Below are 15,978 nucleotides of genomic sequence, written 5' to 3'. Positions count from 1 at the left end.
CCCAGCGCACAGATTGCAGCCTCTGCTACGAGAAGGGATAGAATAAACCACTCGTTCACTTTGTGTCATCCTTTTATTCGGAACTTTTCGAACCCGCGCTCTTCCACGTCAGCGGGGAGGATTTTGCCAATGAAAGAAGTATTATCCATTCCGTCCCACCCGTGACGTCTCTCCGAACCGTAACCAGTGCACTGTTTCTAGGTGTTCGACCATGTTCACAATTTGGCAGAATGGCAGATTGATCCTTCGTGCGGGAGTGGCGAACTGTGGAGAAGAAACTTACTACAGCACACAAAAGGAGAAGCTTTCGTGCTTTTTCGTGTTTCCTTGTAGCTTGGAAATTTTTAAACAGCTACAGTTTTATTTCCCACAAATTGTTTGCAGTTGATAGAGTTCGCTTCCCAGAATGCTTTCCTCTTCCAGGATGGAAATGATTCCAGTTGTTTTTATGAATCTTTTGTAATAGCTTTTTATGCAAATTGATTTGTAATCAATTTCTTCGACAGTGCAGCAAAATTATTTGCTATAAATTGTTGCAATACATTCAGTAAACGAGATAATAATGTGACAAACCGAATAAAAGCAATGAAATGAGTAAATTGATGCCAATTTCAGGTTTTATTCGTTTAAAATGGTGTATTGGTGTGGTAAATTGCATAACCACAGGCGTTCAGTGAAATAAAACACAAAGGTTCCACAAAGCGCCTAAAATTATGCAATGCAACCTGTCACCGTAACATTGTTCTACCGTTTCTGATCATGTACCATGTGTGTGTGCTATCAAAATTCTGCTAAAAACCCATCCAAAATTCATCGCGTTAATTAGGGCAGTCGATGTACCAGGTCGAACCAATTGCTAATGTGTCGCAAAAACCGACAAGTGATGCTTCACACAACCAATGGCATTTCCATGTTTTCGTTTTGAGATTCATTTTTTACCGATCGTGTTCTATTTTCTATTATTTTTTATTCCTTTTAACTATTTCAACTCGTGTGGACATTAATCGAATTGTAAAATTCAATTCCTCCAACTGCATTGGAAAGCTTCGTTCCATTTCTCGTTACGCTACCGTTCCTTCCCATTCGTAACTCGAAAAAAGGGCTATTATCAAAATCAACCGTTCGCTAATTGCGTGGTAATTTGTGCTGTCATACGAATTATGGTCGCGTCTTTCCATCGTGCTCACCACTCACTGTGGGCATGGCGCTGCAAATAGAGATCGTATACCACATAAGGTGTGGTGAGGAGGGGGATTATGTGTGTTGTCCGTGTTACAGAATATTCAGTAGCAGTAGCGATATGTCACTTCTAGGTATGCTTTTGGAAAAACCTGTCTCCGGTAAACTGTTGAAAGCATTTTCCAATTATGCTATTCTTGTTATCTTGTTTTGTGTCGCGTTTGGACATGAATTTTCCTTACGAATGCCATTTCTGCCTAGAGACACCTGCTCAATCCGGGTGAGGTAAATTTACTGGTTATAGATTGACACCACACCTCCCCCGGTCCGTTTTGTGCACACAGCTGGTGTGCAGAAATAAATGCAATCGATGTGTCGATTGTACAACATTTCATTTTCATTTGTGGAAAATATGATTAACGAGGTAACAATTGATATTGAGTGTTTTCAACGCGCATGAACATTCGAACGTGCCAGAGAAGAACAGTCGAAATGCCTTTTTTGACGGGGTATTTTATTTTCTACCTCTCTTTTTCTGTCTCCCATTTTGTTTCCTCGTTCCATTTTAACAAGCTTTTCCCATTGTTCCTGAAATTCGATAGGAGGTTTTTTTTTGCGCACTTTTCTCATTTACTGCAACGCTTCACTTTTTGTTGTTGTTGTTTTTTCTCACTCACGAACGGGGCCACATTCCTCTGTGTGGTTTCGAATTACGAACAATTTCAGTGTAAGAGTGTGTGTGTGTTTTTTTGCTCACATTCACTTGTGTTAAACCACACGGGAGTGTAGTAATTAATCAAATGAAAATTATTGACATAATTGATTAACATTACCGTAACCTGCCACAGACGGATGCAAGTAATTTGCATGCAAATGCCCAGCTGTGTGTGTGTGTGTATGTTTCCCCACTCATTTGACCAGTTTCCGCCCGCTTACTTGTTCTAGCGAAGTGTTTCCTTTTCTGAATGCCATTAATCATTATTTCAGCATGTTTTTTTGAGAGCAGGGCGTGTAATAAAGTTTTGGTATAATGGAGTTTTTTTTTGTCGCCTTCAACCTGTACTCCATTAGCATAAAGACAGATTGAGTGAAGTTTGGGAGGGTTTAAATTGTTATGAACTGCCAAAAGCCACCCTTTAAGATGGGGACGGTTAATGAAAAAGTCCATAGTGCCAACAGGATTAAATTTAAATATGTTGTTTGTTGATATTGTGGCATACATTTTGAAATTGGAGGATCTTGTTAAAACTATAAGTTGATCAATCGAACCTAACAGCCATGTTTCCTTTGCGAATTTAATTTTTGATCGTTGTAATGCGCAAAGCATAATTTTAGGCGTTTTTCACATACCATACGTGAACTTGTTATTGCATGGTTGTTGCATGACAGCTTGTCTAGCTTCAAGCGTTTTATGTTTTACTAGCTGGTCCGGTAAACCTAGTTTTACCCCACATTTTATTAGTTGCCGATTAAGTATTTGAAGTTGCAAATTACTTATCCGGCACTACAACCGCTTTGCGGTCTTGGCCTGCATCAGGAGTGTCCGAAACCGCTCACGGTCTCGCGCCTTCGTCTGCCAGTCCGTTAAGTTGCAAATATAGGTGTTTAAATTCACATTTAATTTTTTATTCATTTTATTTGTTTTCATTGATGTCATTGTCGTTAATTACTCAAATAATATGTTTAAGAACATAATTTGGAACAGTAAAACAGTGTAGAATTACGTAGATTGATTTATTTACATGCAAATAATTACATACTTGTCACACACATATAACTACTATGAATCTCTAATGCAAATTTCGAAGCGCTAATGAATGGACGATATTTTTGGTTAATCTGTCTTTAGCTAGTATGTATAGATTGGAAGGTTTACCCACGCGAGAACATGCCACATATAATTGTCCATGCGAAAAACACGATGTTCGTAAGTCCAAACCGCAAACAGACATCGTTTGACCTCGGGTAAGACCGCAGCCGGGCAGACCGAAAAAAAAAACACCATAACGAAAAATGTTGTTTACACTTGCGAGTTTAACATCAGTAACCAAACATGTTTATGTTACAATTATTAAAGCAAGCATATTTGTTCGTTTTGGAACATCAAACAGCAAACAGGAGAAAGCGAAATAGCATGTATTTTTTAATTCATTATTCCCAAACTAAAGTACTCCATCTCTGTTTTGTCATTATGGATATTTGTGACAGCATCGTAAACCGCTAGGCATTTCACAGCGAGTGTAAACCGCACCTTACACCGAGTGTAAACCGCGCTTCACACCGACTGTCAAAGTGCTGTATACAACAACAACAATGATGTCCTTTGTATGGGAGTTAGAAAATTGCTAATAAATTAAGTTTAGTGCAACTTCTGAAAATGATGTGAGTCTTAAAACCTATTCTCATACCACCATAAGGTGTGCAAAGTTTCGTTGAAAATGGTCCAGCCGTTTCGGAGTTTGCTCGCGACAAACACCGTGACACGAGATTTTTATATATATTTTATTTAAATGCTACGGTGTTAACTAGCTGTTGCGAGCTAGTTGATTCTACTAATCATGAAATAAGTTGTTAACTGTCATTGCCAATAATTACCGCCTTACCGTTCATTTTTGTTTTGCTAGAATTTCCAACAGTTTCGACTGTACCATTCATAAAGTTCCACCACATTAGCTATTCTTTCTGTTGCTTATGCCAGAGCCATTTTTGGATGAAACAGCATGCGAGAGTTGATGGATTGAATAAACCACGCACGGGGTGAAGTCGCACTCGGACCAGCGTGCCTTTACGCTTGGCCGTCGTCTTACACTAGATGTTACCTTGCGTGCGACAGTCCGTGAGGCAGTCAGCAGCTACCGGAAGGTATGCTACCTGGTCGGAATACTGAATGTGGCTAGGATCCTTTCTTGCTGATTGATGGGGAGCCGGAATGGTAGGGCAGGCTCAAAATAAAACGTGCCACTGGCGCTTCTGCAACCATCGGCGTTTTGATGAAAGGGCGGAACCACCATCCCAAGAAATGGATGCTCGTGGAAAGTGAAATTCAAAGTGTTGGACCGTCCGACCGGTGGCAGCAGAGGAAAGCACCAGAAAGCCAAGAAGCCACGGGTTGTGCGGGAGGTTTCACTTGGCTGAGTATGTTTGAAATATTCGTATGACCGGCAGGACGATCTACCGTAAATTTCCACTCCAATATTCTGCTCAGGATTTCATCACCTGCTCAGCTGTGCGTGAGGCAAAAGGCCCGCCGGACGAAAGGCATCTCGTCGTAAGCGCGCGCTAGAAGCCGGAACAAGCTTCAAGTATATTTGTTGTTGTTGTTTCATCCTCCCTTTTTCCCCCTACTACTCGCACGAGAAACGACACGCACGACAGCGGCGTTTGCTCGATGCTACCGGCTTTCACTGGATGTTAAAAGCAGGCAAAAGCCTTTGATAATTTTCTTACACCACACACCGACCGACTAAACCATCCCATCCCCCGGCTACTCGCAAAAAAGTGGATCGTTGTGGGCAGTTCACGTACGCGGCTGAAAGAAAAGCTTTCCCGTATCCGTTCGACAAACATCCTGCCGAATGGATAAGAAATTTGTACTCATTTCATTCCTTCTACAGCGGCAGCCGCAGCAACGTTCCACACAACCTGATGAAGGTTGCGAGTGGTGTGTTTTACAACGAAAAGAGAAGCTTCTACCTACCCAGCCAGCGAATGTGTTCGCTACTCATCGAAGAGGCCTTCTCAAAGTATGCACCAACGATGATGATGATGATGATGCTGCTGCTGTTGCCGCTTCGATACTTTATCGCTTCCGTTTCGCTTGGTTTGAAAATTGATGGTAACTTTTAGACAGCTTTTTCTTCTTCTTCTTCTTCTTCGTCTTCCTACCCTGAGCAATACCTGGCGAACCTGTGCCACAGGGCTACGCCGTTGTATCGAAGGCTCGGAACGCTTACCGGTTTCCACTAGTTCTAGTGTGTATGTTTTATGCAGCACGGCCCTCCGAAAAAAAGAAACAAATGGCTAGAAAAAGCTAGCATCTTTTTAAATTCCCTCGCATTGATGCATGTTTGCTCTTGCCGCGATCCACATTGGAAGGGGGTCTTTGGGACCAGGGGGGCGGCTTCCATGAGATGATGAATTTTGTGTACCATCTGTAGTACAGGGTATAGTGAGATCATAGGGCTAAGTACATAAAGTTTTCCGTTTTCCCAAAATTGGATTGGCTGCAGATGTTTGTTGGAGGTACGGTGCTCGGCACGGCTAGAGATCAACGTTTGTGCACCCTTTTATCCCGCGGTTTTGGGTTGTGTGCTAGGCAAAGAAAATTGTTTTTCGATTATAGGAAAACGCTCAAGATGATAGGAAATGCAGTGTTTGTTCCAACTTTCGCTTGATAGTGTGTACATTTGTATATTGGTTTTGTTGTTTCTTTTACCTTTTTTCTACCATTTGTTTGAAATGCAAATCAATTTCCTTTTCAGTTTACCGGTGTTTGTTTAAGGATGAATGCGTTTATTTTTACTAAACGCATATTTGAAAAATGCAAGACCCAGGATATTGCATCTGGAATTCAGTGTTGTAGTACTGGAGCTAAATCTCCAGTCTCTTTTCATACATATGACTATTTCTAAAATAATATCTTAAACACCATCACCATAGAAATCTGCAATAAACCTTGCAATTTTGTCAACTGTACTTTTCGTGTTGTTTCGAATAAATATTTATAGTGTATGTAACATTTAAAACGAATACAGCGTCACTTTTCTGTTCAGTTACCGTGTATAGCACATAAGTAACTCGCAACAAATGATACACTTAGTACATTAAATGTTAGTAGTTCTGGTTGACACTGTCTGTATATGTTGACTTGTGGCACTTTCTCAAGATCCTTTGACTTCTTTTGCTTAATATGCCATATAAAATGAAAACAAGCATTATCAAACAAGATCCAAGATGATCGTGTCATGTGTGTTTAATCCTGATTAATAACCAGTTGACGTTGGGTAGTTATTAAATTTCACCATGTAAATCATCATTTAAACCAAACCAACCCGAAGTCAACAGAATAGTGGCACTTAAAAATGCTCGTAAAATGGGTTTGATATTCAAGCGGACACTGTTCCATTCGCCTCCGCCGTTCTTCGTACCGCCCGCCGTAGCAACATAATTAATGAACGCTTATTATGTTCGGTCGTTTACCCAGCTCGGGATGACAACTTTGCCTGCGCTGTTGCAACAAACTCTCTTACAATTGACAATTTTGTTGCCATCTTCCCACCCTGCCCAGCCGGCAGCTTTCGCAACTATGTTGTGTACTTCGGTGCGCTTATTGCACTTGTCATGCGGTGTCGCGATAAGAAGGTAAGTCCGGTCGTTAAACAGCCCGGAAGTATTTGCTAAACGACTGTTTATTCTTTGCCCGGGCTCGGTTGGAGTTGGACTTGGGCTCGGTTCTGGTCTGTGTGTGTGTGTGTGTGGAATCAGTTTTCTATCGCCCGGCGAGCGTGCTCTGCTTGGTGGCGCTTGTTTGGAAAACTTTTCACTCCCATTACTTCAACTCTTCGCCTTTTTCTAGCCTTCTCTCTCTCTCTCTCCTTTTCCGGTTGAGGCTACAGCACTGTTAAAGAATATGGCACGAACTTTTCCCAGTGGTTTATCTCACCAGCGCAATGACGCGCTCTTTGAGATGCGCCCCGAGGCGACTGGTTGTGGCCGACCCCGCTAATAAATTGTCTTCATTTATCAACCAACCGCCCCCCCCCTCCCTGGCTCCCGGATGGCAAAGGAATGAACTTCGATGCGTTTTGTGGCGGGGGCGTTTGTCGTCGGTGTCGTTGAGCTGAGTTGCCTCAACCGCCGGCGCCCCGTCTCGGTGTTGATTAGGATTCAATGAGAGGAAGACGAATAGTAGAAGTAACTGCTAACAACAGCAAACACAAAAAAACACGCTCCTCCACATTCATGGAACGCGTCGGTGTGCGTCAACTGCTGCTACTCATCGCAAGATAAAGCACCCACGGGTTAAATTACACTTTTCTTTCGTGGAAAATCCCAAGAAGAAAAGTGTGCTTGAAGAGCGTGCCAAATTACAGCACAAACCGTGGGTGGGGAGAAGACGGTGTGGCGGGGGTGTTTGTGGGCAATCAATTAAAGTGCCGCTTCATGCTGGAGAAAATGTGCGTTTACCCAGGTCTAACCCGAATGCTCTCAACCCCACGACACAAGGATATTAAACTGACGCGGGCATCAACGGCTGCTGAAATGCTTTAAATAGTGTGACAAACCACTAAATCGAATTATTCCACTTCGGTGGGCAGCAGAACGCATTTGCTGACGGCTCACTATCATCCCCGGGTGGAATGGTGATAACCATTGTCGGAGGTAGCAGCAGCAGCAGCACCAGAGCAAAAGCCCAAACCAGAGATCATCAGTGTTGCTTAATGAGCGGGAGCGGGTTTTACGGTACGGATCGGTTCGCTCGCTTGCGAACATGTGGCATCAATCAATTAGCACTCCAGCACTATTTGTCGAGTAATTGTTCGAAACCATTGCCCACACATTAATTCACTCCAATCGATCGACTTTAAAGTGTGGATGGCATTTTCCAAATCGCTTTAATAAATACTTCAAAAACGACTTCGACGGAGAGCCGGTAAACGAACCTCTGGTTCGTAAACAGTTCTTGCTGCAAACATTCTCCCCTGGTGGGCACTCCCGCAAACGTCCAGGCTTACAGGCGGACTCCTTTCGCAAAGTAAGAAATCTACCCTTTCAATGGCACCCGGAACCCGGAGATACTATCGTTGCAAGAAGTCAGTTTACAGTTGATTACGGTTTCGATAACTTCAGCTGCAACTGTCCTTACACAAGCACTTCATGTGTCAACCGGAGCTGTGGATATAAACCGTTTTCCCCGGCTGCCGGCTGGTTTACACGTCCAATCGAGCGGGGCTTCCAGTTCGATTGGAAAGATTTGTGCTGCTGCTGGTTAGTGTCGTCCAGGCGCGGTACACTTGCTCCTCTCTCCGTCGAAGTGGTGCTACTGCTGCACTTCTTTGGTCCGCGTACCGGAGTGTCACCGCGCGCTACCACGTAAACGAACACACATGGAAATGTGTGAAGATGCTGGGTGAAGTCCGCATCGTCTTCGCTTCGTTTCGCTTGGATACAATATTGAAAGCACTCGTGAAGGTACATATAACCACACTTTAATCACAGTCTAGACGGGCAGTATTCGGTGAAGTCTGTCTTGTGCACATGGTTTCCATACTTTCTCTATAGCTCTCCATCTCTCTCTCACACACACACACACTGAATACAGATGGACACGGCTGTCCATTGTAGTTTTCCTGTGGAAGATGTTCCGGCTGCAAGAAGTCTTCCAGCCGGAACATGCTGTTATCATGCCCCGTAGAGTGTGTGGAGATGCGCATCTCCCATAACCACCGGTACCGATTGGAATCGAAATCCAATATAAGACAATTCCCAGATGACGGGTTCCCAATCATGCTGGCAATGTGTGTGTTTGTGTGTGTCTCTGTATAGTTCTGCTTCGGCGAATTTCTCCCACTATTGCCCTTTCCCGTGCACGTTCAAACGCGGCAAAAGTTCGTTCTCGGAAACAAAAGTCCTTTTTCCACTGCCACATCATCCCTTGCCAAAGCCGACATCGAGATCGAAACATGGTCAATAGCAACGTGTTGTTGTTACGTGTGTGTGTATGTGTGTACCCCATGCGTTATTAGTTTCACCGAAGGGAATTGCAAAGGGACTGGTCGCTTAAAAGGCCAAAACCAACCCACTCAATTGCTGCTGTGCTTTGGGTATTCGATTCGGGGGCAATATTTGGTCGAAAATGACTGCAATAGCGGTCGGTAGTCGTCGGCTCCCATGTGTAGCATTACCGTTCCGACCGTTGCGTGGCCAGCCTGACCACTGATAGTAGTAGTGACCCGTTTTGTGGGACCATTAGATAACACACCCAAAACACGCTCGCAATGTTTCGGTCCCGGAAGATTTCGACCGAGCATTGCGTTGTGTGTGAGTGTGTGTCCCCTGTTGCTGTGTGTGAGGCAAGATTTTTCCCTCGATGCGTCAATAACGTAATGTGATTTCTTCATTTGGCTGCGTTCACTTCACGCCGGCTTTTGCCGGTGGTGGTAGTCTGCACAATGCTTCACAAGCGAACGAAAGAAATCGTCTGGCCCCAGTCCAGGTCTGTGTTGTGATGACTGCTGTGTCCTAAAGCATTCTTCCCTTTCCGATCGCCGGGAAGTGTTTTCTGTAATGGATTTCTTTATTGAATTTAATGCATATTAAATGAGCTGCGCTGCTTTGCACGGCAGTCTTGGGCGCTACGTTTGAGATGGACAAAGGGACCATCCTACCGGTCTACCAACGCCGATACAAAGAGAAGAGACACCGATGCCAGTGATATGCGGCAAATATATAAGTAGGTGTTGCAGCGAGTAGACAGACGTCCTGAGGATACGACGCCCCGCAGCCTGATTGGGGGTCTTCATTTGCTGTGTGAAGAAGCCGGTGCGAGGGCAGTAATGGATAAATGGTGTCGTTTTCCACGCGTTAGATTTCTTTCACCCTTATCCACAACTTATCCTCCCGTTACAGGTGCTCTAGGTCTCTCCTCTTCGGCATGTGCCTTATTTAACGCGGAAAGTCATTGTGGAAAAGATGTGTTGCTTGATGCGATATACATAAGAAACTGTTCGGAAATCGATTGCATTAATTATTAATGAATCCAGTCAGCCGTTCATAGGCGCCGGCGGGACAGGTTTGATAAAAATAAACACATTAATTTTGGGCAAAAAAAAATGAGCCAAGGTAGCCGCTTGGATTTAATTAACTCCGTACGGTTTTATGAGTCTGTGGGCGCACATAAAGTAAATCGAATTATTTCTTCAGCGAGGAAGATAAGCTATAGCGTATTTTCTGAGTATAAGATTTTATTTAAGCTATATATTTTTATTAATTTATTGCGTTTTTTAAGTAAATAAAATAATTAATGTCTACCTTCTTCTTTATTCTAGATCATGTCCGAGAGTTCCAGTGCGGGAAGTTCTACTACAGAACGTTTTACCTGGATGAGGAACGAGACACTCTCTACGTTGGTGCTATGTAAGTAGTACAGATTAAATACAATAATACAGTTAATAAGGTCTATTTCCTTGGCATATTACATTTTTGAGGATGTATGCTACGCATTTTGTATGCCTAGTCCTTAGACGCAGCAATTATGTGTATTGATACTCTATGGACCAAGTCGTAACGCACAAATGCAAATTAGTTGATTCCACCACGGCTTTTACGTGCCTTTTTTATATATTCTTGAAACGCAATAGAAAAATTCAAACCTTCGTCACTTGTTCTGTACATTTTCAAAGTATCGGAAAGGAATTCAAGACTAGAAACATTTACAAATATTTTTCTATAAAAAACAATACAAAGCGATCCTGCCCGTCTCGTCGGAAAACGTTTTCAAATGTAACCGATACGCTTGGTTTGCGTTTCGATTCTAGATTAGTTGTTACGTGCTGTAATTTACTTTACCTTCCTACACCACGCCATTTTTTTTTTCTAAAGGTGATACAAACTGGAAGGTAAACGCAAAAATAAACAGCACAAAAAAGCATTATTTCCTGTCGTGCGCAAAAATTCTCGTGCCTCCGCATTATCGTCATTTTTAACGTACAAAAAAAAAATATCACACCTTGAAAAGATCAAGCAAAAACGACAGTGTGCCGCTAGTAAAAAAAAAATCGCCCGACTGCACAAAAGCTGTAAGTACATCTTAATGTAAATTAGATTTTCACCGTAGCGTCACGTGGGCTGTTTTTTTTTTCTTTCTCTTCGTTCTCTGCTTGCGCGCGCGCGCTTTTCTTCTTTATCGATGTCGTAAAAGCTATGCTCGGGTGAGTTCGATTTTTTTTTTGCTTGTTCGTCTTCTTGTTGCTGCTCCAAAACTTCCTTGAGCGTACCGGTGGTGACACTTTACCGGAGATCAAACACACGAGCGCGGCGCGAATGCTATCGTAGTGTCATAGTGTGGTGTTGCGGTACGCGATTTGCTGCAGTGTGTATCTTTGCGATGATTTTCCCCTGGCCCGAGTGATTGCCGGGGGGGGGGGGGGGGGTGGCAAGGGGTGTTTCCATTATGCGGCTAAAGTGTAGAGTAATTTTAATAGAGCGAAGAAGTGAAGGAGCGTGGCGATTGTAGCACCGCAAAAAATCACACACACAAACTTTGCTTTCAAAGAACCACTTTTTTGCATCTGATCCTGCTGCTGCATCACTTCATCCTTATCAATTTGGCCCGCAGATGATGGTTTTTGCTCCGTGGGCGATTACGATGGAGCAAAGAGGAAAAGTTGGAAAAGCCAGCAACAACCCAAACAAAAAACAGAAAAGCGGGAAGTCTACCAAACGATAGTGGAATATCAAAACGCTTCGGCAACGAAATTAAACATTCATAAATTGAAAAAGATTTTCCCTTCTATCGCACGGCCAGAGTGCCGGTCATAGCCGGGCAAGTTTTTCTTGCCGCCGCCTGTGCGGGTTTTTGCATCCTCTCCTCTTCCGGTCGTTTAGATTGATATTTTAGAGGCGTTGGTGTTTTTTTTCTACGCCATACTGAATCGCAGAGTCAAACAGAAAAAAAGTGACCATTAGTGGAGGAAGCATTAGCTTTCCCCCTTTTTTCTAACCGTGTTAGGCTACGATAAAGAAACTCTTTCGATTTAATCAAGATACAAAGACCCTGCGACGTGATTTTCTGTGTTGGCGAGCAAAATAAACGTTGTATAGTTATTAAATTAAGTAAACAATTTAAGTAATCTAAATCCAGGCGTGACAGAAGAGGTTGAGATTACATTGCCTCTTCAAACTTTTCGACAAGAAATCCACGCGAGCGACACTACTCCTGGGCAGAGGGTGGGTTGTACTTTCACTGCCGCATAATAAAATCCGTTAATTTTCAACTATTCTCTCGCGCCGTGTGAAACAACTCATTATTCATCAGATTTGGTATTCTTTCAGCGTCGGCGTTTTCGCCCCCTGCGATGCGCGTCCATCTTCATCCACTTCTATTGCCACCGCCGTTGTTGGTTGCTGAATGGGGCATGGTGGGGTGGTTTTTATCACTTTAAATCCGTTTGCTTCACTTCTTCGACACGTTTCGATTTGTCGCTGTGACACGGACCGCGAATCCTCCCTCCCGAATGTGTCTGGTGTGCAATTTTCCACCGTTGTTTCGGGCAAGAGCAATGACAAGCAATTGGGAGGAAGCGGAAATCTTCGCGTCTGACAGTTTTCGCCTTCGGTATCATCATTTCCCCTTTCCGCGTGCCCACTGTGCAAAAGCGAGCGACAACTTTTACCAAACGGTTCGCTTCACTATTAAACTGCACCGCAGCGGCGCCCGGGCGAGGTGGTAAAGTTTGGCCCAAGAAAACTTTGCGCTCAATTTTACAACGGCACTGCTGCAATCGCTAAAGGCGCGTCTTGGTTGTGCTGCTTTGGTGGAAGTCGACGTCGCAACCGAAAAAAAAACAAAGCGAAGTCTCATTAATAATTTTATTCAACCATAATTATATTACGAAATGAATGCTCCCCCGACGCGAAAGTGAGCAATTTCATCCGAGAGCCTTCTTTTCGTTGGCGAAGAACTATCGCAAAAAGGTAACTTCCCTCTCCCCGTTACCCACCCCGTGTATACATTCGTTCAAAACTGACACTGCCATAACACGCACTCCGAATGCTGTGCGACATTCTGATTTTGAACGGGGAATGGGGATGGAAGTGATGCTTAAAAAAATATGCTCACTAAAACGTCACTCGAGCATCTTTTTTCTGTGTGTGTGTGTGTGTGTGTGCGGGAGGTACAATCCGGCCGCCGCCAACGAGAAAGTTTTGTTAGTTAAGTTAATGTAGTATATGAGCCGTGACGGAAGAAAGGGAGAAACGAGGTGCACAACGGTACAAGGACGTCGTGAAATTGCATCTGTTCAAGTGGGTGAGGTTCCTGTTTTCTTTTCTTTTTTCCTCTGTTGCTTTTCTCCTCCGCAATGATGGGGGAACAAAGAAAAGGCTATAATTTCTCGGCACTAGTTTTTGAATGCAAAAGTTGCCTCTTGCTTGGAAGGATCGTTCCGTTTGCAACAAACATTTGACACTCATTGCTTCGTGAATTTTTCAATACGGGTTTGTGTGTGTATGCCGCTAAATTGCTGTTAGTGTGGAGATGAGCAAGATATTTTTATTCTATTGTAAGAAATTAGTTCTTTGATGCTTTGTGTTAAATCACACGATTATTGTTAATTAATCAATACCACATACATTTTATTTTTTTTAATGATGCCTCGGACATTACAAAAATTCAGAAATATCTGTTTTACTGAAAATATTTGTCAATTTTTAAATACTTTTCAGTACTTAACTGCGTCGTAACAGTATGTAGAAAATATCTCACGGAACTTTCGCTATCTTGATGTCTACTTTATTATGTGTTCTTTGAATAAAAGTTAAGCTAATTCTGGAAAGGGACAAATATAAGGAAAAAAGACAAGAACAAATCAAAATAAATAGAGAAAATATCATAGGAAATCTTAACAAGGACTAGAACTACTATCTATGTGATCTAGGATCAGGACTGATATCAGAATAAAAGTTGGAGAACGATGGCTTTGCTCAAAATGCAGCACAAATGGGTTTGTTAACATAAGATTGCCTCACAGAGAAATTCCTTCGTATTGTCCATGAGTTCAATTTCAAGTGTGCGTAAAATCCTTGCACCCACAATTTCTAGATAAAATGTCCTCTATTGACAATAGTTACTTTTAAAGTCGGCGGTTCAACATTGAACCTTAAAGTATACCGCTAAGACCTGAAAGGTTATCATTTGCTTTTTTGCAATGCTTTTTTGATACCTTTTATGACGTGTTCGTTAAAATACATTCAACAACAACATTTAGGAGAATACAAAACACATTTAAAACGTACTAGTTCTTAAGTCATCTCCAGGAAAAGAGCCATATTGAATATTTAGTGGATGTTTCTGAAATGGTTCCTTCCAACTACTGAAAAGATTGCAGCTGATCCAACTCAAAGTACAACCTTCAATTAATTAACATCTTAAACCTGGCTTCAAAATTATTTTACCATCCTTTTGTGAATAAATAAAAGGTAATGAAACCTTTTCGCCATTCTTCGCGCATTACATCAAATAAAGCGCTTTTCATGGACATTCATCAACTTATTGAGTGTTGGCGACACTTAGGATGTACCCCCTTTCCGTTGCAAATAAACCAGAGAACCAAGCTGCCACGTGCCTGAGCTCGGTCCTCACCTCTGTCTTTGCACGAACCCTGGCATCGGTTGGAGGTAGTGTTGGGTGCCCTAACCTTACACCTTGGTTGTTCCCCATGGTGATTCACACAGGAAAACGTTCACCATTTCCGTTACGCTGGTTGATGGTCATTCCATTCCGCAACAAAACCATTTGTGGGGATTAAGCCTGCCCCTCAGCACTCTTCGTGTAAGGGATTGCACGAGTTTAAGTGAAAATTAGAAGAAAAACTCAATTTTCCCCTTGCCCCTTTTCCCCCGTGCTGGCCTAGTGGCTTCACATGTGTGTTTGAATGTCGTCCCGCAACGTAACGTGTGTACGTGTGTGTTTACATCACACACGCGCACGACGAAACGAGGCAACCTAGGAGGACGTGCCTGTCTGTGTCCGTCAGGGATTGTTGAAATTCCGGTCGCGTGCGTTCCCTGCTATCCGGCCTTTGAAGTTGCCAGCGTCGTCGTTGCCACGGTATGGTTCCGTCACGCCACGGTTACTGCGTGCAGGGAAACAGCGTCTGCCCGCTCCTGCGACCCGCACCACGCGGGCTATGTCCTTTCCCCCCCTGACTCGGATTGTGAGTCTAATTGAATTTATTTTTAATTACACCACCGCACACGTTCCTGTTGGGCTGTGGCTGGCACGTGTTGTTAGAAAATGGTAAGAAACTGGTTAAAAATTGAGCCCGCTTTTGGTGCGGTTCACCTGGGGAACGCTAGCCGGGCGCTAACCATCCCATCCCCGGGAAAAAAGGGTCGATTTAGTGAAAATATCTTCACATTACACCGTGTCCAAATCGTTCTGCGGTGAAGGCAAATGCAGTCTTGTTAGTGAAGAGCCGGAACAGCTATCTCGTTTTATTTTCGTCTTGTATCTTAACTCTACCTACAGGCTTTTGTATGAAAACACGTGGTGTACAAACTGCACTCTGTTGATTGCTATCGGCCTTGGGGATGGAGTAGTGGAAATAATTGTGCAAAAACTTCGCATCCCTACAATACCCAACGATTTAGCTGTGCTGCAGAGCTTCCGTGTCCAGAGTTTACCAATCCATGCATCCATCGGTAAACGAAGCTCTGGTGCACGGCAACAAAATGTGTTTCATTTTACTCCCAGCCCAAAGTTCCTGGACTAGAATGGGTGTGAGCAAAACAAAACAAAAAAACCTCAGGCAAAACTAGGCACTGTAGAATTGTTAGCGTGTGCGATTCCAGTGTGCGACAAAATTGTACACATTTTCTAACCTTTCTTCCGTTCCAACCGCGTGCATGAGCACGACAAACATTCTCTCCCCAACTCCTCCACCAAACCAAAACGGGAATCCCCTTATCGCTTGGTTTTTCTTGTTTTTCTTCTGTTTTGCGCAGGATAGTTGGAACGCAGCAAAAACATACACAACAATTAGTGGTCCTATTGCGCTGTTGTTTGCTGATTGTGCGGTA

At 43.2% G+C, this 15,978-nt stretch overlaps 1 protein-coding gene across 8 annotated transcripts in view; it reads left to right on the top strand.

Annotated features, from left to right (window-relative positions):
• The window catches only part of LOC120947519 (semaphorin-2A-like), a 273,154-nt gene that overhangs the window by 126,060 nt on the left and 131,116 nt on the right, over window positions 1-15,978 (top strand). For all 8 annotated transcript variants that reach the window (XM_049607919.1, XM_040362897.2, XM_049607917.1 and 5 more), the window contains one exon: window positions 10,227-10,314. In XM_049607919.1, coding sequence (XP_049463876.1) covers window positions 10,227-10,314 — 88 coding nt within the window. The remainder of the gene's footprint in view (window positions 1-10,226; window positions 10,315-15,978) is intronic.

This window comes from Anopheles coluzzii, chromosome 2 (genome assembly GCF_943734685.1).
Source record: "Anopheles coluzzii chromosome 2, AcolN3, whole genome shotgun sequence".
NCBI lineage: Eukaryota > Metazoa > Arthropoda > Insecta > Diptera > Culicidae > Anopheles > Anopheles coluzzii.
The sequence above is the reverse complement of the archived record's forward strand: the minus strand, read 5'-3'. Positions and strand labels throughout refer to the sequence as shown.